The sequence below is a fragment of the Syngnathus scovelli genome, chromosome 6 (assembly GCF_024217435.2).
Source record: "Syngnathus scovelli strain Florida chromosome 6, RoL_Ssco_1.2, whole genome shotgun sequence".
NCBI classification, from domain to species: Eukaryota; Metazoa; Chordata; class Actinopteri; order Syngnathiformes; family Syngnathidae; genus Syngnathus; species Syngnathus scovelli.
In genome coordinates, this window is record NC_090852.1 from 16998505 (window position 1) to 17023613 (window position 25109).

The 25109-nt window shown below is 44.9% G+C and overlaps 1 protein-coding gene across 8 annotated transcripts in view; it reads right to left on the reverse strand.

Moving 5' to 3' along the window:
• Positions 1 to 2393: 2393 nt before the first annotated feature.
• Positions 2394 to 25109, reverse strand: part of met (MET proto-oncogene, receptor tyrosine kinase) — a 30083-nt gene continuing 7367 nt past the window's right edge. For all 8 annotated transcript variants that reach the window (XM_049723540.1, XM_049723536.1, XM_049723538.1 and 5 more), the window contains 19 exons: positions 17693 to 17896; positions 15058 to 15183; positions 14785 to 14961; positions 13832 to 13989; positions 13350 to 13467; positions 13117 to 13253; positions 12833 to 12997; positions 12293 to 12392; positions 10129 to 10338; positions 8202 to 8351; positions 6767 to 6920; positions 6507 to 6641; positions 6182 to 6436; positions 5664 to 5744; positions 4962 to 5143; positions 4784 to 4893; positions 4554 to 4719; positions 4321 to 4457; positions 2394 to 3506 (listed from right to left, as the gene is read on the reverse strand). In XM_049723540.1, the coding sequence (XP_049579497.1) occupies positions 3227 to 3506; positions 4321 to 4457; positions 4554 to 4719; positions 4784 to 4893; positions 4962 to 5143; positions 5664 to 5744; positions 6182 to 6436; positions 6507 to 6641; positions 6767 to 6920; positions 8202 to 8351; positions 10129 to 10338; positions 12293 to 12392; positions 12833 to 12997; positions 13117 to 13253; positions 13350 to 13467; positions 13832 to 13989; positions 14785 to 14961; positions 15058 to 15183; positions 17693 to 17896 (3045 nt within the window). In that variant the 3' untranslated portion in view covers positions 2394 to 3226. The remainder of the gene's footprint in view (positions 3507 to 4320; positions 4458 to 4553; positions 4720 to 4783; positions 4894 to 4961; positions 5144 to 5663; positions 5745 to 6181; positions 6437 to 6506; positions 6642 to 6766; positions 6921 to 8201; positions 8352 to 10128; positions 10339 to 12292; positions 12393 to 12832; positions 12998 to 13116; positions 13254 to 13349; positions 13468 to 13831; positions 13990 to 14784; positions 14962 to 15057; positions 15184 to 17692; positions 17897 to 25109) is intronic.

The window sequence follows — 25109 nt, forward strand, 5'->3', positions numbered from 1 at the left end:
GGACTTGTGAAAGGGGACCTCTGTGACTCAGCGTCAGCCTCTGCTGAGTCATGACGCTGTTCCCGCCTGGACAATCATCACCTCGAGGGAATATCAAAGCTGTAGCATAATGAAGTATAAAGATGAAAGACTACATAGTAACTTTTTATAAAGGTGAGTAAGAAGCTCCTATGTGACATATTGATGCATAAGCAAGATGGTGTCTTTTATTTCTACTGAGCTCACCATCTTCTTGGCCTTTACTTAGTCAGTTTTCCAAGAAGCAAGCAGACGGAAAAAGCGCTGCGGATCTCGTCAGGGTCGCTCATTAGCGGTCAGGAAACTCAGATAATAAAGTGCAGACAAAAGGCAAAAACCTGATATGACCTTTGGCTGCCAGCTACTTCCAGCATTTCCCTGAAAATCAGGCCACAGTTGGATACAAAATGTCAGGGATACAATGAAACTTGATTAAAAAAAAAATCAAACAATAGTACGTGTTGTTCCAGCTTCACCGTGTCTGTCAGTGTACCTCACTTTTTGACAAGATATGAAAAATTAGGAGAAGATATGAGCTCTCATCGGGGGTCCGACTGACTACACTCCCGTGGAATTCCTGGCTGCCTGTGCCCACACTCCCTGTCCTCTTTACACTTTTGGATGAGTGATGGTGGAATGATTCAGGTGTGGAAAATCAGACGGGCCCGCATGAGGAATGTGAGCTGAGCTCATGAGAAGAGCTGCGCAACTGGCAGCCGCCAGGAATGAAACAACAACCCCAAACCAGCCTCAACTTTAGACACGTGAGTGTCAGCCTCACAAATTAGAAACCAAGGGGGCAGTGTGTGCATATGTCTGTGTGTGTGTGTGTGTGTGTGTGTGTGTGTGTGTGTGTGTTACCACCCCGTGCCATCCGCCTCCCTGCTTTCTCTCATGCCAAAGCCCCATTAACAGCTCGGAATGAGTGCACGTTGACTCAGTAGGTCAGAATGTTACTTGACATTCTTTTGGTTGCTTTATCTTAGGATAACACACAAACTGCATGCCTTCGTGTGTGTGTGTGTGTGTCTGTGTGTGTGTGTCTGTGTGTGTGTGTGAAACTGTATCCTAATTGATTTATCATATTAGGATACCCAGCAAGCATGCTTTGTTCTATCGAGCTGGGAAATATTCCATCCGCTCTACTTAATCAGTTAGTCTATTAAGTACGCACACTTGCTGCATTCATAGAAAAAAAAAAGTGGGAAATTTCCAACTTCTGAGTGTGTCACAAAGCTTCATCTGGAATGGGCGTGCCCACGAGGATCATGTGACATAGGTGTAAAGAAGTTGAGCTAACAGCTTTGTGTCGCCATGTAAACAACATTCGGATGACGACCACCGCTCTCTTGTCATCGCTTATTGTGTGCAAAGGTCGCCGTAAAAGGGTTTTATCTTCTTAACATCAACTGTTGTAAGGAGGACATATTGATTTTGAAAGATGTCCAACAGGATGTTTGCTGAGCACGGTGGTGTGCACCTTGTTTGGTTACCAGTGCTAACCAATGAAATAAAAGGAGGTGGCAGAGTTTAATGTTAAATCTGGGATTTTTTTTGTGGGTTTGCTTGTAATAGACATAGCTACTAAATTTCATTTTGCTAAGTCAAAATTCAAGGAGCTGATTTGTGAAAACATTCAAGGGGTGGGGGTGGGCAACCAACCAAGCTTCTAGTCTCTTCCATGTCAATTTCAAATGATTGACTACTTTTTTTTAACCTGTCTACTCATGATAAACATACCCACACAATTTCATGTTGCTAAGTCAAACTAGCTCCAGGGGCTACATTTTTAAAAACATTCCCGAAGGTGCTACATAGTTTGTAGTTCTTTTGGAAATGAGCCTAAAACTTCAAACCACAATGGCAGACACCCCCCCTGACCCCCTTACAAGTCTTTTCAAGCGTGGATTCTTAACTAATCTTTGTGCAATTATTTGAAATTGACACGCCCATCAAAATTTCAAGCCAAATCGGCTTTGGGGGTTGAAGTTTACGAAGTGTCTTTACAAACCTGTGCAGGCAAACCTTTGTCAGACAAAAACCTTCACGACTCACATTAAACCGGCATGGAAATGACCATGGGGGACTGTCTAGACAGTATCTGTCAAGAGAGGTCAACATGAGGTCATAGGTCATTCTCCGCTAATGGGAAAAGAAGACTTACATGCAGAAGGTATTTGAGGTCCAACATCCATTTTGACGTCTGCGTTATGTAGCCCACACCTGTATGATTTTACATGTGTCCGTCAGCTCGGCAACTGCGAATGACAGCGGCCATAATTCACACGCGTGTAATTACACGCGTGTGTGGCGCATTCACCTGGAGGACAGGTGTGTTCATGCAAGACGTTCAATTAGAGCAAGCAAAGCATGCATGTAGGAAACTCATGTGGATTTATTTATAACATCACGTAAGAAGATGAACATGTACCTCCAGGCTTCTCTCTCGCGCACACACGCACACACACAGACACACATACACATTGTCAACATGCACGTTCTTCCACGATGAATCGTGGCTAACGTCAGGCTAAACATGACTCGACGCGTTTTTATTTACAACATGGCAGTGAGTTCGTCGTCATCGTGTTGACGCTACAAATATAATAGATTTTTTTTTTTCAGAGCAAACATTCAGTCTGTCAGTGCGGCCATTTTTTTTGTTGTATCTGAAAAATATTGTTCATTTGTCAAGTATACGTGTTCACACAAATTCTCTAGAAGGAATTTGTTTTTGAGGGACTCCTGGAAAATGGCTAAACGTAGCCTAAAATGACTTGACTTTTTTCAAAACAGAAGTTTGAAGAATCTCCGGGAAGGAGCCTAAAGTGACCGTTCAAACAACAACCCTAACCCTAACCCAAGTTTTTCTTGAGACTTTTTTTGTGGGTCTACTTATGATAAAGATGCCTACCAAATTCCATGTTGCTAAGTAACACTGGGGTTGATTTAAAAAAAAAAAAAGCTACAACGGTCCCAAAAGTCTTTCTAAAATGACCTACTGACATTTATCTGGTTTCATTTTTTTTCACTGAACATAATTCACATTACCGAGAAGAAAGCAACACTCCTCCTTCAAGGTTTCTGACTTCCTCCCCAAAAAAATGTCCGGGAAGTCAACAACTTGAGACGATCAACAATCTATTTACATTAAGAGCTTGTCCTCTGTCCAGTGTTGGGACCCACAGTAGTTCTTCCCTCGTAATCCTCAAGTGCAACACTCCCGCTCGTGGTGGCAAAAGAGGAGCGGGTGGGACGTTAGGGAGGTGGAGGGTTGGGATGACGACGAGGAAGAGGAGGACGGGTCGGTGGTGGCGAGGAGGGACGGGTAGGGGGTCATCTTCTCGATGTTGACGTAGGTGGTGTTGAGCAGGACGTAGTGTTCGCCGCTGAAGCTGGAGAAGATACTCGCGATGCTGGACACCAGGTCGGAGAAGGAGGGACGACGCTCCGGCTTCGGGTGCCAGCACTCGACCATCACCGTGTAGCTAAAAGGAAGCAACAAGGGTTCAATCTGAGGAACAATTTTTTTTTTTTGGGTCTCAATCAGGTTTCACTTAGTGTCGAGGAAAAAAAATAGTCTTTGACAGAGAAGGAAAGACACATTGAAAATCTTTGCCGGCTTTGACATTTTCCCTGATTGATGCGTTTTCCTGACGAGGGCGGCTGGAATGCCGTCGCGCGCGTTGAGCGGTAAGCAACCAGTCAAGATAAGGAAACACAAAGAAAAAAGAAAGCCGGCATCCGATTTCCAGGAGCAGAAGAAAAAGGGTCGCCTTGGTCGGCAGCTGTCACGTCACGTTAGGTTCAACACGCGTGTTTTTGCTTGTCTGCTTCCTGTCTCTCATGCTCATAAATCAGAAGTGGAACATTTGATGTGCACCACACGCTATCTTTGCTTTGAAACCATTTTAACTGTTCACTAGGAGGAAAAAAAAAAAAAAATTGATAAATCGTTGAGTTGTATCTCAAATGAAAGATCTTGATGAGAACCTTCCGGATTTATAATCACCTTCTTCAATATTACTAACATGATGACGCAATGAGCAGAACATTATACGCCATCTTGCATCATTTTTCACAAGTGTGAAGCTTCTTATTGAAATCAACTTAAATCCATTTATGACTTAAAAAAAATAACATTTGTTTTCTTAAACGTTTATTTATTTATTTATTTTATGTTTACAAATTTTTAAAAAATATATTTGAACTGTTCCTGTCATGCTTAACTTGTTTGAGCATTGGGGAAAAAAAGAAAAAAAAACCCTTTATGATATATAAGGTGAGCGGAATGCCACTTACAGGGAGTCGGGGCAAAATTCGGGCTGCAGCAAGCGGCGCCCCTGCAGGAGGAAGATGGTAATGTCGAAGGAGTTGACGTCTGAGTAGGGCGGTGCCCCGCGGGTCATCAGCTCCCATAGCAGCACGCCGAACGACCACTGAAAAGCAAAACAAGAGTCAAGAGACATGAAACACATCTTAAATCAAGTTATCAGTGTTTAATTTTCAAAATAAATTAGATGTTGTTTAGGTACCACGTCAGACTTGGTGGTGAACTTATGCGTCTGCAGACTTTCCAGCGCCATCCACTTGACGGGCAGCTTGACGCCGCTCTTGTTGTGGACGCTGTAGTACTCTTTGTCGTAGACGTCACGCGCCAGCCCGAAGTCGGCCACCTTCACCGTGTAGCTCTCGTCCAGCCTGGCAACGCAAAAACAAACGAAATTAACGTCCGGCCACTTTTGGTTTGGTTTTGGACACTCACATGCAGTTCCTGGCTGCCAGGTCCCGGTGGACAAACTTCTTGCTGGCCAGGTACTCCATCCCCCGGGCCACTTGGAGTCCGAAGCCCATCAGGTCCTTCACCGTCGGGTTCTGCGGGACGGCAACAAACCAATCAGTGATGTCACACGAGGAGTCACATCCGAGCTTGTTGTTCTTACGTGGCCTTCGTCGCGGATGAAATTGCGCAGGTCTCCGTGCTTCATGTAGGGCAGAACCATGAGCGGCGAGCCTTCGGGCGGCAGGCAGATGCCCAGCAGCGACAGCACGTTGGCGTGGCTGAAGTCCTTCATGATGATGCCTTCCTTCAAAAACTGGGTCACCTCCTCCAAGTCTGTGATGCCTTTAGGCGAGACAGGGGCGGCCAAAGAAGTAAGCACTTCTGGAAGCGGGTCAGTACGTCCGTGTGAAATGATGGCTCGGGAAATAAAACCCTCCTCCACGTATTTTCTACCTTCCCAGCTCACGTTGAACGCAATTGTCACTGTTGTGTTACTGGGTTGTGTGTAAAATGCACAGGTGGATAATTTTGCAGAGTCTCTGTATGAAAGTGGGACAACAATCTCTGACTGGTTGTCATAGCGACAGGAAGAAGCCTTCATATGAAACAAAAGGCAACAAAGAGATGAGAGATCAAAAGGTCGAGATCCCCTGGGACAAGACCTCATCCCATCCCGTCCCCTTTACTGTCATCTTTACTAGATTAAAAACCTCACCAGGCCACGCTTATTCATCACTTTTAGCGGTTAGAAGAAAAAAAGTCTCTGATAACCTGATTGTGATGTCATACTTTGATTGGAAACGTTTTGCCGGGATGGCAATGGAATGTCTGTTCTTCGCTGCCTGAAGAAGAAGGAGCTTACGGTTTAGAGACTTGATGGCACAGTGTTGGTTCTGACCGTCCGGCTCCAGTAGAGTTCCATGGAAGACGCATCCAAAGTGACCTGCAGGGGACGCATATTTAGGAAATTTACATTTAACATCTCAACTCTAATGTAGCAAATTAGCTCTCATGTTTACACACCTCCAAACTCAGCGTGCAAGAGTAACTCAACACCAGGCTTTATTCATTAACACCCCCCCCACCCCCCCCCCCCCACCCCCCCACCATCAATGAATTATAGCTGCAGTTTGCAGGCATGGGAGTTCTCAGGGGGGCGGTGGTGGGAATGAAATGAGCGCGACGTTCCCCTATCACGCCGTCGCAGATGGCCGAGGGTGTCGGGTTGCGAGCGCCGCGGGAATTAGTCGCGGTGAAAATCGGAGGCTCCTTTTTCCTTCACGGGGGCAATTGTGAAGGGCTGGCTGGGGTGGGCGTCCCGCAGGGTTGCGTCGTGTACAAATTGGTGTCAAAAATGGCCGTCGTGAGTTTACGACTCACCTCTGCCGATGATTTGGTTGAGATGCAGCAGGAGTCTGTCCTGGGCGATCACCACGTGCTGGACTTCGCTTAGTAAGTCAGGATGCAGACTGGACAGGTCGATGTGGACCGGAGCCATCAGCAGCGGCGACACCAGCTCGCCCTCCATCCCGAGCCCGCGGGCCAGCACCCCCAGGCGGGGCGACAGCAGTTCCCGGCTGGACCCGAATACGACGGGGGCCGCTCGGCACGTCTCGGGACGCTCCGTGCCCTGGTCTGAAGGGGCAAATAAGACATTTCTGTATTTATGATAAACGGCGGGGGACAACAAGTGGCTTCCACGTACCTTCCAGCAGCGTACTTCTGTAGTCCACAGACTCGTGAGACACCATTTCGTTAGTGGGACTGACGCTCCTGGCGCTAGCAAGCCTGTCCAGATGTTGGATGTCGCCGCGGCCGTCGTACCACACCTCAGACAGATCTACAGGAGGCAACCATTCACTCTTACTTAACTTGATGAACTTCATCAAATTGTCTTCATATTACATTAGCTGCTAAGTTAGCGTAGAGAAATCCACCAGGATGTCTTGAGCGTCTCCAACCCACCGTCAATGCGCTTGTTCCTGCGCCACATGAGCAGCGAGGCGAGCATCAGCAGGAGCAGGCTGACCAACACACAGCCCACCACCAGACCGGTGTAATCCTGTTCCTGCGCCAGCGTCACCTTGCCCAGGTGACGGATGGAGTCGGCCTGCCGCCACTGGAACAGTTTTGGATTAGTCACAAGGGTGCGTGATGATAAAAATGTAATAAAATAATATATTCACAATAAAAATATCAATTATTAATTTTATGATTTTAAGACAAATGCAACTAAGAAATTAAATAAAATCAGGACTGAATAGTTTATACACATGATAGAGATATTTTTTTTTTAATATAGTATACAATTAAAAAGACAAAATTGCAAACAATGTTGAATCCAACGGAGTGTTATTAAATAGTTCATATGGACCACTTTTATCTTCAGGCAAGGTTTGATCCCCTTGAGCCTTATTGAGCCAGCCATAGACAGATTATTTATACACACTCACAAACGCACACAGACAAACACACAGACACGCAGTTATCTGAGGTCAGATTACATCAGTGATATTGCTCCTGCTTTTATTAAATTTAGTGGATATGAGGTTACCACTTTGACTTGAGATGTGTTTGTGTGTGCGCGTGCAAGAAAACAGCTAAAGGATATTAGAAAGGTCCTCTGATAGTGTCGGCTGGGAGTATTTCCTATTTGAAGTTTGCTTTTGTTAGCTTTGTGCTAACTGCATGCTTTGCTCAATGAAGCGGGAGTTATCCCATAAAATATATATATATTTTTTTTAAATAAAATGTTTAAACTTTTTTGAGTGACTATATTTTAAATCAATCTCTGAATGTTCTTAGCTCCTTCTCCCAATTATGCACAAAAAATGTCGCTGTATTAATTCCACTCCCGTCGATCCGGGACGTAAATGGAGATTTACACGTCTCTGTCAGCGTCTTTATTGACTTCTTCTCCGGCATTCCTTGAGCGTTCCGTCTACTTTTTACAGATAGCTCAATGTGGTAAAAGCCTCAGCAGGAGGAGACGTGACGAGTGAAAGGCTTCGACATCCGGCGTCTGCTCTCACAATAAAAGTCCAGCGTGGACCGAGACTGGCATGTGTCGCCGTGGAAACGTGCGACTTTGGTTATAAAGATCAGGGTCGTGTCAAGTTGGAACGTGGAGTTTTATATAAAAGCCAGAATGCTTTTCAATGGGGGTCAATTATGTGTTCCCACTATGTGTCATGGCCGAGCAAACAACATCAGGGACAGGAGTCGGGTTGTCCGGTTACCATTAGTCAGCGCGTGAGCGTCTGGATGTGAGCTGTGGTCTACAGCAGCTCATTCGCAAGTATTTTTATTTTGTATATTTGTGTGCTTGGTGGTGCATCAGCTACTGTGATTCAAAAATTCCGTTTACATCAACAGGGTGACCTTCGACCTTGTGGCTCACCTCCACCTGCAGCTCCTTGGCGGTGGCCGCTTGCAGCTCGTTGGGGACGGTGCACTCCAGCGTGTTGCCCACCAGCGTGAGGGTCTCGCAACTGCGGTTGGACACGGTCAGCACCTGGCACTTCATGGCCTCGCGGTCCATGTGGTCGCCCTGTTGGTGGCACAGCGTCATTACACAACTCTCTTGCAAAGCAAACACAAAACTGAATTATCGCCATGGAGATAATTTGTTGCGTGGCTTATTATAGTCTGGCGACAACACACCAGTCACTCTTTGCTCGTTCTCACTTTCTTACTCACTTTTGTTTTCCTTATACACTCCACACACACACGCAGACATACACACACGGCACGTACACAATATAGTGGCATGCTTGTTTGAGTATAGCAGACGGCAATAAAAAGAATGATCACATTCCTGCCGTGACAACGCAGGATTTCCAGATTTGACACAGAGCGGAGGCTCGCACCTGTTCCCACACACACATGCATGCACACACACTCTTAAGAAATATTGACTTACTCAGTGTGCGTATTAAAAACAATATGATGTTTGTTTCATATTTCATGTTTCAAAATACTGCATTTCATTAGGAACATTTGTTCGATATTACTGTATTTTTCCAAATTATTATTTAGATTTACTATGATAACAAATGTAAGCTATAATAAATATTTATAAAAATAATTTCATATTTAATTTAATACAAAAAAATAAAATCCATAAGCAAAAAATATAGAACTTAAGAAAAAATAAGTTAAAATCATGACTTATTATACTCACAACAAACAAATAAATATACTATAGCATACAAATGAAATATTTGTCGGAATTAGCCAAGTGTCACCATGACAACTTTGTTACGGAACCTGGCAAGAAACTGTCCCAACCTCTAAATAAAGTGTCACAGCGACAAATGCCGGGGAGTCTCTCGTGAAGCGCCATACCAGCGTTCCTTCACGCCATCCACGCCTGGCGTGTGTTGAGCTTTGTGTTTACAGTATGTTTGTCAAGTGATCAGGTGGCAAAAGTACTCACACCCCTGACTTAAGTAGAAGAACAGCTTCGTGTGTGTGTGTGGGGGGGACTAAAAGTACTAAAAGTAGCAACACAGATTTGTAAAGGTCAAAAAGTAGAGACTCAAAATGTATAAGTAAAAAAGTACAAGTTAAATTTTACAGTCAATTATGACTATTATACTTGTCAGCTTTGCTAAGCAGTGCTAAGAATTCAAACTTATATCAAATGCTGTTTCGTTCGTGTGAAGTTTGCCTCAAATAAAAAGCCGTCTCCGTTGAAGGCGTAAAGGAAGGAGGTGGATTTAACCACAGGGCCAAGGTCACGCTAGGAGAAAAAAAAAAATCTTTCAGCGCAGCTGCCTCAAAGCATCTGCTGTGGTCAGCAGAGTAAAATAATATTTTTTTCAAAAAAGACCAAAGAAATAAAAATGTTTTCATTGTGTTAATTCATTTGACATTGTCAAGAGGTTTGACCTTGGCAGCAACAACAATGCACTCGCAGACATAAAGGTTGAGCCACTAAAACTGGACAAAAAAAAAACAAAAAACGATGGGAAACAGACTCCACTTCCTGTTTTTGTTTCTGTATTGTTTCCTTCCCGGCGTGACCCGAACAGGCGTGCACGTGGGAATGTTCGCAAAGTCAGCCACAGAGTAAACAACAAATTAGCTTAGCATTTGGCCACCTTGTGGAGCTCATGCTGACTCAGCAAATGTTACCATGCTCCGGCCACGGCCAAAGATAAAATATGAATTATTTCACAATTTAGTGGTGTTTGTTTGTTGTCTATAAGTGCTTTGGTCGCTAATCTGTCTTGGAAGAACCCCTGCAAAATGGCCGACAAAAACCTAAAATGGCTACTTCCAAACAAAATGGACGCCTTCTTGAGACTTAGTCGTGGTCTTACCTTGAGCTCCACGACGCTCTTGTTGTCCTTGGATGTGAGCTTGGGGTCCTGGAAAAGGGGGTCCTCTACGTAAATCAGGTCCCACTGGTCGGTGGCGAAGCCGTCCAGGATGAACGCCACTTTGGTAACCACCGGCGGCGGCAGGGCTAGCTTGGCCAAGGAGGGCGTGGTGCACTGGATGGAGGTGCGGTTCTCACCGTAGACACAACTCTGTGAGCAGGAGACACCAAAAATATATCAAGAACTTTTATTTTTTATTTTTTATTCAGGTGTGAGCTGTGTACACTTTTTCAAACATACTATTTTTGCGTGCTTTGTGTAACGGGCAAACAGAAAAAGGAAATTTTGCACCAAGTAGATGGATGAAGACGTTATATAGTTTGTTGTTGGCGTCTTTGTCCTGTCAGGTGATCCATTTGCTCCATTGTTGATATTTTCAATGCACAATCGCGCTCAGTTATCCAACTAAATGTTCACATTGTGAAAAGAAAGCGCTGGCTTTTCTCGCCGGGATCCGATCGGACGGTGCAGGAACCTCCGCTGGTGCCGGAGAGGAAATGTGAAATCTCTTTTATGTATGTGGGAAAGTTAAGACGGACAGAACATTCCGGCAGATCCCCTTTCACCCTTTGGCCCTCACTCTGCGTGTTTTTTCTTCGGTATCTTCACGCTGAGGTGTAAGGAAGACGAACTTCCCACATTGCAATGGAAACGACTGGCAAGATGGAGAATGTAACATTGGCAAAATTTAAAATATCAACGGTCTCTTCCTTTGTATCGTCACCCAGCAGGTGCTGCTTTTCACTTTTTCCTTTTTTTTTTTTTTTAAAGTGCTGACACATCCCTCTCGTTTGCAAAATGACCTCCGCCAAGGCAAAGCGCAGCACTCAGCACTCCTCTGGGGGAAGCGACAACTTCCATAACAAGGCTTTTAGCTCAATAAATGAACGCGGTAATAGCGCTAATAGACAAAACAGTTTCCCATCGGAAGTAGGAAAACTCATCCGGGTCAAACGGCGGCCATCAGAGTGCGTGTGTGTTTCGATGTGTGATGACATGTTGTAGTGTTTGTTTTTGTTGGCCGAGTTCTCAAATTATCTCTCAACAGGAGCCCAGAGACAGATAAGAGCCCCACGGAGCATAGCAGCACGTCCTTGGCACAAAACCCTGCGGGCAAATATACACTTACACACACACACACACACACACCTTCTTGGTACAGGTTATTTCTTGGCGTACCGTTGTGTAAGTTCCCTTACACATTTAGACAAATAAACAGTGACGTAACGTGAGGTTGGAACCGAAGCGTGCTGGTGCTTGCATGCTTCCGTGCCGTTCTTCAGGAGAAGACAATGGTAGTGGTTTATGGAAGCCACCACGGCAAAGAGGAAGAAGCTAAAAGGTCTTGTTAATGTGGAATGTTAGCGAGTGGTTAGCGTAGCCAATAAAAAAAAAAGTGTCTTTTTCCTTTCAAAGACCTTCAACGCCTTCATCCGAGTGCCAACTGGAGCGTAACACAATCCGCCAGAGACTCGTGTCTTCTGATGTGGGAATACTTGGTTGGAGCATCACAAGTTCACATTCAAAGGGAACTTAATGTTGGATGCCGTAAGAGGTACACATGACGTTGAATGCCAATATTGTGCCTTAGCAAAAAAAAAAAACGTATAATTCAAAGCAGCTCGACGTAGCCGTGACTTATGCGCGTGCAAAATCCAGAAGCGCCTGAAGGCCTCGCCGAGCTACTGGACTTGAATGACAAGCGGAGAAGACGTTTCCTGTCTTTGCGCTATCCCGTCCGTCTTCCATTTAGCTCTTTTCCGTCCACATCAACACACTGGAGTCTTTTCCCTTCCAAGTGGGCGTGAGGACCTCTGATGACAATTCCATGCGCCGCACACGCGAGGCTACACTTCATTTCCTTTCCTATTGCTATTCATCTTCACGGGCTTCTGCTGGAGCTTCAGCTGGGAGCTTCATGTTGGGAGTAATTAATCCAAAGGGTGAAGATAAGGTTGCAATGAGTGGAGAGGAACCACAAGGAACGGTGCTGGGTTACTCTTTGGTGCTACCGTGTCACTACTTTTTACCTCTGATTACTTCGAGGAGCAAGTTATTTCCTGCTACAAATGACTTCTTAGTTTCTTCAAGTGATGTCACTCACCACATGGAAGACGACGGCATCCTGCCCGGTGGTGAGGACCATCTCTGGCTGGAGGCCCGACTGCAGGAAGAAGCCGTGAGCAGACAACGTGCAGCCTCCACTGGGGGGGAAGGGCAAGCAGAGGTTAGCGTTAGCATCTGTTGCGCGGAGATACGCGAGATGCCCACAGGGAGGTAGAAGCTGTTAGCGTTAGCGCTTTTAGCCACCTCCCACACGCTTCCTCTTTGGGCTGTCGGAACGTCACGTTACTTTTTGATGAAGAAAACATGCCAGGCAACATGAATATCAATAAAAAAATTGATAGATAAAATATGAATAAATAAAATTCGTTTTTGTTATTTTGACATAAAATATGGACCAAAGAAAATAAAAATACTAATATAAAATATTAGGTTATACTATGTTATATCTTCAATTCAGTTCAAATGAATAAGTAGATCTATTGTTTTGCTAAAATATTAAATAATATATATATTTTTTTAAATTGCACTTTCTATTTTTCTTACAACCTTGATTTAATAATAATTTTAAAATAATCACCTGATGAAGGAGCGTGACGGTTGGATGCTGTTGATGAGCGGATCCTGGTTGTAGGTGAACGGTAAGGGGGCGTGTCGCTCCACGGAGTCCACCGTCAACTTGACGGGCTGCGCCGACGGGACGGAGTGCGGCGGCGTCTTGCAGGTCAGCATGCTCGACGACAAACTGTGGGCGCCAAATTACACTTTTACATTTGGGTTAGGAACATCCTGAATTGTCAGCGGGCAAAATCATCTCTGCTTAAATCTTTTCGAAGCACCAAAATTGAATAGAATTTTCCTCACCTCTGGATCGTACAGGCTGCGTTGCCCACGGTAACCTCTTGTTTGTTACCGCTGTCCAGGAAAGAACCCGTGAGGGTCAGCATGGTGCCGCCGGACTTGGGCCCGAAGGTCGGGAAGATCTTGTGGATTATCGGATCCTAGAATCAGAGATTGACTTTTAAATCAAGTGACTTATGTTGAGACTTTTACAGTAGATTCCGATGACCTTTATGGAAGCCCGTCAATTCTCTTACCACAAAGGTGAAGGCGCCCTCCATGTGCGTGACCTTGTGTCCACTGGTGACCTTGACGGCGTGTCCCGACGGGGTGAAGTTCCCAGCGAAGACGGGGGAACACTGAATCTCAGTCCACCTAAAAAAAACACAACAACACCCCCCCAGAAGACACAAGACTTAGTATGCGCCTAATCCAATCAACATCATCACGTTCTGGAGGAATGCAACATTGAAAAACTGGCAAGCGTTTTTTTTTTTAATTGGTGGATTTGTTGAAAACAAGAGCAGAAAGTCAGGATGCTGATTTTTTTTCCCAGCAATTTTCCACTTAGTAGAGTCATGTGCTGAATGTGGAAATCGGGGATGGGACGGGGGGGGGATGGGATTCTGGGGGGGCTTCTTAACATTCTTTCTTTAACACACACAATAAGCTCCATTAAAGCTGATCCTATAGGACCCCTTTGTTGCATCCAGACACACACACACACACACACACAGACCTGTTGAGATTGTCCTGTCTGGGAAGTTTGCAGGGGTTGCCGGCCAGCTCTACGCTCACAAGCGACGCCTTGAAGCTCTCCGTCTTGTCGAAACCAAAGTTTTCACCGCAGATGGTCACCACGGTGGAGCCACGGAGCGGCCCGGATGACGGAGACACCTGAGGAAACATATTCCCATCATTCACCTTGGAACTCTTAACTCATTCAGTACCATCGACGGTTATAGACATCAACGTTATTAACTGGGTTGGCAGTGAATGAGTTAGGTGAAGTAGCGCTGATTCCAAAAGGGACCTAGTTGGGTTGAGGATTTGACCCGGCACGTTGGGGGTCAAGTTTTGGATCCAGCTAGAAGTGAAGTTTTGTCCAAATACAGTCAAATTTATCATTATTAATTTCTGGATAGCATCTTAAAAGGCTACAAAAGAAAGTCTCCAAATGTCAACATAAATCAGAAATGTTTGAGTTGGATGAGATTGGCTTGTGCAGGTGTTGCTAATGTTGTGTGTTTAATGTTAGATGCACATTCCGTCCCAGAAAAGAAGATGAAAAGTGTTTTCCCAAGTTTTTTTCACGGCTGTAAAGAAAGCAATGGCGTGTCCATCTTCACTTGGCGCGGACGACCCAAGAACAACAACGGCGTCGGCGGGGAAGCTCCATCTGAGCTGAAAGCGGGCCACGGAATACTACTTGATGGAATACTGTCCAAACACTTCCACAAGCGGCATTCCACACGCCGGTCATCTGAGACGATCGGGAACAGACTTTGTGACGGCATCACGCCGCTTCACAGCACTCAACACACATCAAACAGACAGCCAGTTTTTTTTTTTTGTGGTTGCCATGGTTATCTTGGTGCGTTATTTCTCCCTTGTGTTGCTTCTGAGCACAGGTATTTTTTTTTCTGAAGTCATTATGACTCCCAAGTGCAGGCTACTTCCTGTGGCGGTTACCTTGGTAACCACGGGAGCGCAGAAGTCCTGAGTCCAGACGGAAGGGGCGTGGCACTGGTGGGCTCGAGTACAGCGGCCGTCGCACCAACCGCACTCGGTCACCCGCGAGGACAGCAGACAGGAAGTGCAGGAGGTCAGCTGACCACAGCCCGGGCCAATCAGGGGCACTTTGGTGATCTTTTGGAAATTGTAAAAAACAGTTGCAACATTGGAAAATGGTGTCTCGACATCATCAGAACGTATTCGATTAATTTGGAAGCTCAATGACATCACCTTGTTCCCGGTGGCCACCAGCAGGGCTCCCCCTCCCCGGCCGTCGAGCAACGGCGTCGAGGACGTGACGGGTTGCGAGTCCAAGCGCAGGTTGACGTGCGGCGAGGCCAAGCGGGAGAAGCGAACCTGGAAGAGACACCAAAAGTTGCGCCTTAGAAACACACAAGCGCTCTCATGTGTGCTGTGTGTGTGACAAATACATTTACAGGAGGAATCTATTTAAAAGAAATATGTGGACAAAGATCTTATGTTGGGAACCGGCGACCTCTCGACCACCTGCGCTGGGCGCAAAACGACAAAAAGATGGCGAGAGTGTCGTTCATTGTTTGAAGCTGTCAGCTTTTGCTGTATTTCAGTTTCCTGCTCGCGCCGACTCCCCGCCACCGCGCTCAGGAAACATTTCTCCCTTCGGCTTCGCTCAGAGTCCACTGTGGGAATAACACAGCGGTCGCAGTGTTTGTTCGGCAAACATCAGCACCCCCCTCCGCGAGCCCCCCCCCCCCCCCCCCCCCCTCCTCCTAACCCGCCTAATACAATAAGCTGTAATTCACACCACCATTAACTCCTCCAGGCGGCCATTATTCTCACTGTTGCAAAAGCTAACGTTGAACCGCTGGGGAGGTTGCACGTTTGACAATGTGTGTGAGAATGAGGAAGTATGTAGACAATCGCATCCAGACAGAAACCCCCCCCTCCCCATCACACAAATCACCAACATAGTAAAGGTCCCAAACTTGACCCCTAAAATTCACTCACTAGCTAAATTTTTTTCTCACCCATAAATTGATCAAGATTGTCTTATTTTGTCGAAACGATGATCAGTCTGCTTAAAATATGAATAAAAAAAATATACTATTAGTAGTGATAATTTTAATATTGTCGATATTGTGCTGCACGTGTAACATTGTTATATTTTTGTCAAATTAATTTCATAATCCTGAAATAAGGTGACTATGATTTCCTTGTTGCAGTGTGGCTCTATGTGACTTAATTCCGATATTATTTGAGATGATATTAACAATACGTCGAGCGAAAGGTGAATGAGCTGACGTGTTGGCGAAGCACAAGCGAGCTGGGAAGTGGCGACAGCTGCATGGAAAATGGCGGGATGGCGTAGCCAATGAGAGAAGCTGCTGAGTTGCGGTGGGGTGCAAAGGGGGGGGGGTTCACGCTGATCGGCACGTTAATGGCCGAGCGGCGGTCTTCACCGACACGTTCCCTCGCACGACATTCCCAACTCAGCGAGGGTCTCGTGCAGCTGTTGCTGTGTGTTTTTCTCCAGCAGCTGTCCTTTCGAATGAAATGTCCATCTATGCCACGCAGGGGCAAAAGTATTGGGACAAACAAAGATGCAAAGATAAAATAATCAATCAGGGGTTATGTCGATTCCAAGCGGCTATATGAGCTCATTTTGGATATTTAGAAGGATTAATTTGATTTGGAATTAGAAGAACGTATACTTGACAAATATTTGACGCGGGTTTGCGAGAGCTTTTTTGTTTTGGTCATTGAGTGTGGGCGGGGCATGTCGGCAAGGTTGGCGGTGACAGTGTGGGAAAATTCAGGCCCCTAAGCCAGTTCCACTTGGCAACGTGAAATTTGTACGGCATGTCTATAATAAGTAGGTCCACAAAAAAAAAACATCTTAAGAAGTCAAGCCTGAAAAGACAGAGGAAGTCTGACATTTTGGTTAGAACTTCACTAATTATGCAACTTTTTTTTTCCTTCTTGAATATTTTGGAATTTCTGCCTCAGAGTCTAATTTCACTAAATTGGTCGTCAATTGCGAGCTGACCCACAAAAAAATGTCTGTAAAAGCGATGACTGAAAAGCAGGTGGCCATTTTGGTTGAGGCTAATTTGAAGAGACTCTTTACTTGGAATATTTGAAAGATTCCTCCCCTTAAGAACAAGTTTTATTTATGCTACATGATTTTCTGTTGTGTATTGTGAATTTTGCAGGTTTATCTACGATGAGTAGACCCACAAAAAAACTCTGAGAAGTCACGCTTAATCTTTCAAAGACAAACTTCTCCAAGAAATGTTTATCCTATTGCTAGGAACTGAAGCACATCCAAACAGATGGGCAGCACTGAACATTTCAGTTTTGGCCATTGCATGCAGCAAAAGTTTACGATTTGCCGTGCACGACTCGACTCCAACTTTAACAACAGTGACTTGTCCTTCCCGACTTAAATACGTTAAAACGCTGAAAGAAAGGCAGCAGGTGCGAACGGCAACAAACAGCTGCTCTTTGTGCACGCTACACGCCAACCATGGCGTGAGTAGCGCAACACGGCAGCCTCACCGAGCAGATGTCAAGCTGAGGCCTGTCATCCCTAAAAACTTTTTTTTTTCCAATGAAACACTTTCCAACTTGGAAAGTGAAGCCCCTGGAATGAAAAGCTTTCAATCAAATATGCTGAGCATTTGACCGTAGGACTTCTTGGAAATACTAACCCCCAGCAATGTCTTCTCCGGCCCTCGTAAACTCACGCCATAACGAGATGGGAACAGGTGTCTCCCTTCGGTCCAGATACATCAACCCAAGAACGAAAATTTTGACGGCGGTTCTTGCGGTCCAAACACACATTTACTAACAGTGATTCCAATTGGATCTTTTTACCACCCAGTACCTGAATGAGGCGTCCGTCGGCGGTACCCAAGAAGGCAACAGCGCGTCCGTGGACAGGTAGCACCTTGATGGAGGTCACCAGGGTTCCCGTGAGCTCCTTGTGCCAGTACTCCAGACGCTGGACAAACTGGGTCACCTGCAGGCGGTATTTGCCCTCCTTGCCCTCGTGGATGCCCTCGTGCGGGTCGCACTCGTCCGACGAGGTCTGCGTAGAGACGACGGGGATCAGACAAACATCTCAGCTTTGAAGATTAGTAACATCAAACTTTTTTAATCACTCACGTGCAAAAAGGAGTGAAGCACTGTTATTTTTTTTCCAGGCTCACACGTTGCTCTTTGACATTAAAGCCCGGCATATCATCTTACACCCGAATGGCTGCTGGTGTAAAAAAACGAAACCCAATCATGTTACCGTTGTAGTCGGAACAATAGCGACCGGTTAAGTGTGTGGTGTTCGATGTCTGACATGGGCGCCCCGCGGTGACGCGAACACGGTGACGGAACTTTGGACCGGCGCCATCAATCAAGTCACATGACAAACCTGAGAGAAATGTGAGATGCACAGGTGCAGTTTCACACACCGTGTGAAGTCCAGATTTACATTTGTGAATGCTTCATAAAAATGAAATATAAAAAGGACCAGTAAGCCATGTCATTTGGATTTTGCTGCAGGGTTGCCCGCCTAGCGTAGATCAAGGGTTCTTCTAGTACCTGTTACCCCCCCAACCATGCGTCGGTGCCGAGGTCATGATGCAGTGAAGCTGAGAAAACAAGCAAAGCTTTGGTGCGGTCAAGCGGTCAGGTCAAGGACCTTAAGAGCTCCCCTTGTGGGTCATTAATGATTAATGAAAGCCGAGGCCCACCGCTGAAGGCCATGACTAAACACAAAGAGATCAGAAAAGGGGGCGGGGGGCTTTCTACATCAAACTTTGGTTCTGTTCATTGCGTTTGTTGGACGCTCCAGCGGGCGCAGACACAACAAGAGGCTAGCGGGCCAAAGCCACGCTCTCAGACAAGTGGCACTCGCCGGGGGAGTGTTGCGGCCATTTCCCATGATGCATCACAATCCGGCACTCCGTTACGAGCGCAGCTTGATGAAAGACGAGCTAAGCGGGGCTTAGCGCAGCTCAGGAGGCCTCACACAACCTCCCCCCAATGTATGAAAGTAGATAGCTCTTAGTCTGATATTATATCACAAGGGCTAGTGGGTTGTAAAAAAAAAAAAAAAAAAGAAAACTTTTAATGTCTGGAGTGGACAACAATACGATTGATTTTCTCACACAAGATGGCCGTAAGTGGCCAAGGGGCCATGTCAGGGCTCAAGCAGCTTCTCATCCGTAATGTAAATCTTGACCTGTTGTCGGGTACTATTTCGAATGATAAAGTGCTAACAGGCTAACAGGTGTTATGCTAATATAGAGCAAGATAGCAACCTGAGTACGCCAAGTGCTAAAGCAGATCCAGGACTTTATATCTTGCCTTGTGGTTAGTTCTAACTGATCAAAAATGGATCAAATACAAATGTATGCTAACATACAACAAAAATGGCTCCCTGAGTAGCAAAAATACCAAAATAGATCCAAAAGGAACTGCTCTCTTGGCCCTGGAGGGCCACGACTTATATAACGAAAATGCTCAAATTTGAGAAACTATCTGTGGAAGATAGCAACGGGTGTAGCAGAGGCGCTAAAAATATCAATGCAGATTAGCATAGCTATAAAGAAAGATAGCTACGTAAACAAAAGTCCTAAGAATGAATCAAATGCTAAAATGCGTATATAGGTATGCCAAGGGTCTTGGACAAAAATAAAGTTAGTGCCAAAGGAACCCATGGTATGGGTGACCTTTGAACTGGGGACGAGTGAACTGGAGCGGTTGTTAGCTTGAGGGTGTGTGTGAAAGTGAAACAACAACACACGTCCATCTGCAACTCGACTCTCCGTGTTGTACATAAACATTTGTTGCGGCACGTGTGCCGCCATTGTCATCGCGCAAGGGTCAGCTGACAATGAGGCAACTGCGCCCTGCCCGATGGCGCCCATGCAATCCTCGGCGACCCAACTGTGGCCCAGAATCACGCGCAACGTGGCCTCCTGAAGATAGCAACGACCTTAGCCAAATGCTAATTTGAAGGATTTGGTGCGATCAAGCTTAATTACATGGCAACCGCTTGTTGCTAGGCAGAATTCAGAGAACACCACCACTTTTGCCCCATTAATTAGCCAGTTAAGCTATTTTATGTGTTAAATTGTACGTTAGTGAGCTAGCTCTACACCAAATGGTTGTTTTATATAAAATATCACTTTTGTTAGCGGAACGTGATGGATGTGTACGCCCTGTGGCGAAACGAAAGATGCTACAGTCCATCATCTCACGTCATCTCACGCCAGGAAATGGATCGCTAACATGTCGAACACAAATAAGGTGCGCCGTCATTTTTTATTCACGGTGCATGTGTAGGTGTACCTAATGAAGTGGTAGGTGAAGAATATTGTAGCTGCTGCAGGGACTCTTGGGTATTCCGGAACTTTTCCATTCGCATACTTTCCGACAGCACGGAAGCAAATGAACAATGTCAGCAGGTCACTGACAAAAAAAATGTGTTCTGCTTGGGATCTTCCTGAGGGCAGATCCATCAAACACTCCTCAGCCAAGTGCAATCCTTCATTTAGTCACTCATTCATTCATTAATCAGAGAAGCATATGATTGCCATTAGAAACATCTCGAAAAACTATCCCAGGTCCAAACGCTGGAGTTCTATTATGACAAGTCGGAACTACAGCAAAGAACCAATTGCCGGAATCAAGAGCCAGATCTCAGAACCACAAGCAAGATCCAGAAGATAGAACCGGCATCTAGAGCCAGAACATGTGGAGACCAGTTCCAGGACCGTGGGATACAAAACGAGCGGAATGGGTTGGGTCGTGTTCTTTGTCGGATTTTCAAATCTGTTTTTTTTTTTTTTTTTTTAAATCAAAACATGATTTGAGTTAGTTTTCATGTTTATAAAAGCATTTTTGTTTGTATTTTTCCTCATTAATGACATTTTATTTTAAATTTTAGTTATAAGCTTGGATCCTGCTTATGGAAACAAAGCCCAGAACCACTGAATGAGTTTTTGTTTTTGAATTTGTTTTCCTCCCAGACTTGTATATTTCCATAGGGTTGCTTGGAACTCATGTTTATGCAAATGAAGAGGGGGGCTCAACAAAATGCAAAACGTAAAACTGCTTTTTCTTTTGTGCGCTAGATTCTGGTGCTAACTTATCATGACAGAAAAAACAAACGTGTAAATAATTTGAAATTACAGCTGCACTTATATGTCTCTGTCCATTTTAATTACCCCCCCCCCCAAAAAAATGTTTAGTTATTTTAAAAAAAGCGCTACATAAATAGTTTGTCCTCTTGATAGGAACGTTTATCTTCTTTTTATTCTCTTGTTTGGGATGTACTGTGCCCAGTGTGCCTGTGTGCGTGTGCTACTTGAGAGTGCACACACAAACACACACACACACACAGAAGGGGTGCTGGCATTGTGCTGGGATTACGTTGGAATGAGATGTCTGCAGCAGATGTTTGCCGGACTGTCAAAACATGGACCCATGTGACCTGAGACCCTGAGACATCCCGAGCGGATTGGATCAGATAGCGGTCAAACTCATAGTATTTGAGATTTTGGCGATGATTCGAGTAATGTGATTGGTTGAAAGGTGACCACATCTAAAATTTCATCGCAAAACATAGTGGAAAGTGCATGAAGGAGATTAAAAGACGTGAAAAAATATCAGTGCTGCTTTAATTGCGGCTTCATCTTCATGGCAACATTTCCGTCATTTTCTCATGTCGTTTTTCCCACGTGTGTGTGCGTGCGTGCGTGCGTGCGTACAGCCATGCAAAGCTTTCAATTAGTAGTTGGAGGAGAAGCTCGGCGGCCAAAGGCCTGCACGCCGAGTTGGACTCTGTGATTAGAACGTTTTTCAAAGGGCAGGGAAGGACAGCCATCCCATGTCAGCGAGAGGACGACGTGATGGGGGGAAAAAAGCAAAAGATTGATTTCGTGTTGGAGTTATGGGTTAGTACCGTGTAGTATTTTATGTTGAACCACAAACAGTTAATCTTTTAATAAATAATCCTAATTGGTATCTCAAAACCCAAATTATAACCCCAAAACATTAACCTTCGTCTGGCTGCTGTTCATTTCCCAGCGAGGCCGACAGCTTGCAGCTTGACCGCTAAGCATGTTATCAAGGAGAACAAAGATAACGCATTTGCCCGTTTGTTCTTGGACAACACGAAAGAAAGCGAACACCCGGGTTTGATCATTAACCAAACAGAGACTGGTTGTCTGCTCATGTGGAAAAACAGCCGGGAAATGCCTGCGGACACGAGAAAATTGGAAAAAAAGTGTAGCGGAAGTGTCGAAAATGATCTTTTGAACAATGACGTCAACAGCTAACAATGGATCGGAGAAGCTGCGAGATCGGAGAAATTTGATTGGACGCTCATTGTTTTTCAACATTCTAAAAAGAGCCGCCGTAATAAAAAAAAAACTATTATGGATCAATAAGTGACACAACTTTATGGGTTAATCATTTCAGCCAAAATGGTGGCTCAAATGACAAACCCACAAAACAACCAAAACAGATGTGTTGTTTTGTAGTTTGATTTGACCCGAATCAAGTCGTGTCAGTCCCGAGTGGACCCATATTGGGTTAAAATATTTAAGTTACCCATGATCTTTTAGTTTCTATATTAGTCAAAAGCATCAGATTTCAAAAACTATGCCCTCTAGTGGCTATAAGCAGTATAGCGAAAAATCTGATTGGATGCTGATAAGCGCTTTAAATTTCCGACAATGCCAGGTTATCACGTTTCTCGTCTCGGATAAAAGGCTAAGACTTCGCACCGTTTTGTTTCGTTTATTGCGTAATGTCACATTCGCAGGAGCCGTTATTTTCCAGCATGCTACTGTAGCGTGACCCAAGATGGATGCTTGATGGGATGAGTGGAACAAAAGCAGGGACAGGACAGGGCAAGACGGGATAAGAACATTCATTCTTTTAGTGCCTGCCGACGAGCCGCCCGCACCGCTGCCCTGTCGTCAACGCTGGCACGGCACGTCGGGGCATGCTTGGATCCAAAACCAAAACGCCTTAGCAACAGAGCACCCCCCCACTTTTGCCCCACAGAAAGGAGCTTACGTCATCTAAACCTGCAAATTAGACATTGAGCTTATGTGCACCGCTGCTTTGAAGAAATTCGAGAATATTTACAGTTGAGAGGATAAAATTCTAAAATTTAGGGGGCATCATCATACTTAAGCAAACTAAGAGGTCATGGTTAGTCAGCAAAAGCAACTAAAACGCCTCATCAAATTTCCACGACTGATACACGCAATAAGTGGTGCACGCTTCGGGGTGAACGCACCCCCACGTAGGTTTTCCAGGTGTCCACGCGATGACTATAGCGCACTTAGCTTAGCTCATGAATGAGATAGCGTCTCAGCAAGGAGCACACCTGCTTTCCAGGCTTGCCATCCAAACTCAGAACTCTGTTGCGTAGACATACATATAAGACGAGTTTTTATTGTTTCGAGATTCCCTCGTGACTCTTTGAGGACCAAGAGGTGCAAGTTTTTGTGTCCAAATGTGGTGGCAACTCAGACATAGAATAAAAAAAAAGAAAGAATTAAATTAAATAAAATTGAAATAAATAAATGTCCCAATTTTCCATAGATATGCCTTTAAAAACCGTTCCCAAAAGTCCCCCCCCCCCCCCCAAAAAAAAAGAGGATCCACGTCCACATATGAGGTCAAAGCGCCGATCCGATTAGCATGGATCGGAAGAAAAAGCAGCAAATGCTGATTGCTTTTAAATTCAATCTACCGACTGATTGATCACACGGCGCCGCGCAAGCTAGCAGTGCCACTTTTTGAGCGACGGCCATTTTAATTTTGGCCGCCCCCGCTTTTCACGAACAAATAGACAACACATTGATTGCGCGCCGGGCGACCATCGTTTCTCATTATGAAAAAGACGCAAGCACGGTTGTGATGTATTGGACTGTCGTGGTTCCTAATTAAATGAAAAGCACATGAGGAATTTGAATACACATTTGGAGGCTTCACATTTGACACTACAAGCGCACAAGGTTTCATTCTTCATCACAACTCATGGAAATAAAAACTTGGAGTGACATTGGTGACTCTCCGAAAAGAATTAACATTTATTTGGTATGATTCTTTTACTTTTTTTTTTCTATTTATCATTGTCAGCAGATTTATATGGATAGTATAGTTTATTTTCACAATTGTATTTGTCTAGCTGGACTGTTGAAATATTCCCCCCCAAAAAAACATTATTTTTAATTTGTATTTTTTTAATAGTGTCTTTACATCTGCTGTTTTCATTCATTTGACCTTTTTTGCCTCCCGTTCATTTCAATGAAAGTTATGTTGCCCCACCATCCAGCAATGTGTGAGTCATCATTAAAAGCATCCCTCATGCCCTCGAATTAGGAGGTTCGCTGGCGTTGACAACCGCCACTTAAAAAACTTCAAAGATGCTCTTTCCTGCTGCGCTTTCAATGCTCGCCAGATTTCTACTGGGACGTTTTTTTCCACTTCGTCCGGCAAAAAAAAAAAAAGACCAAAATAAACTTGTGCGCGCTAGAGTGTTTCAACTGCAGACAAACGTAATGAATTTATGAGTCTGCTTATCATATCTGAGTCAAGCCTGACTACCTACCAGCTGCTCACCTGAAGGATCATAAACACAAATGATGTGTACTTGTGCCACCTTAAATAAAACTCAGGTACTTGGGCCAAAAGAAAAACAGAATTAAGCAAACTGAGTACTTGAAAAACAATTGCAGTCTATCTGTCCCTCTTTTCATCCGTCCATCACTCCAACCTGACATAAAACTTGATAAAAAGTCAAACAGGCCTCGCATTCAAAGCGCAATAAAAGCTTAATAAAAAAAAAAAAGAAGTTAACGGGACGTCGTTAAGGTGAGCTAGCAGAGCGGCAGGTGTTCAGTTTGCTTAAGAGGAACTTGGACGTAAAATCCAACCGTTGATATCCTTGTAATGTGTTTACGAGATGAGAGGGTGTTACCGAGGATGGCCTCCGGGGGCAAAACGTCAAAAGATGTCCTCGTTGAAGGCCACGCACTGATTAGAATAATACCCAAGAGTGCAATGTAGCAAAGAGCTGGACAGCTAACAAGTTAACGTAAAGTCTTCGCGTGATTATTGATCAAGTGTTTGATTGATTTGGGGGGTCGGGCGGCTGAAGGGTTGGGCCGTAAATGTCTACTGTAAATAAACAGCTTCGTCGATGATATTGGAATGCCCCCCCGGACCCTCACGACAGGGAGTCCTCCGGGTCACATGATCGATCCCGAAAGCAGCGGCGA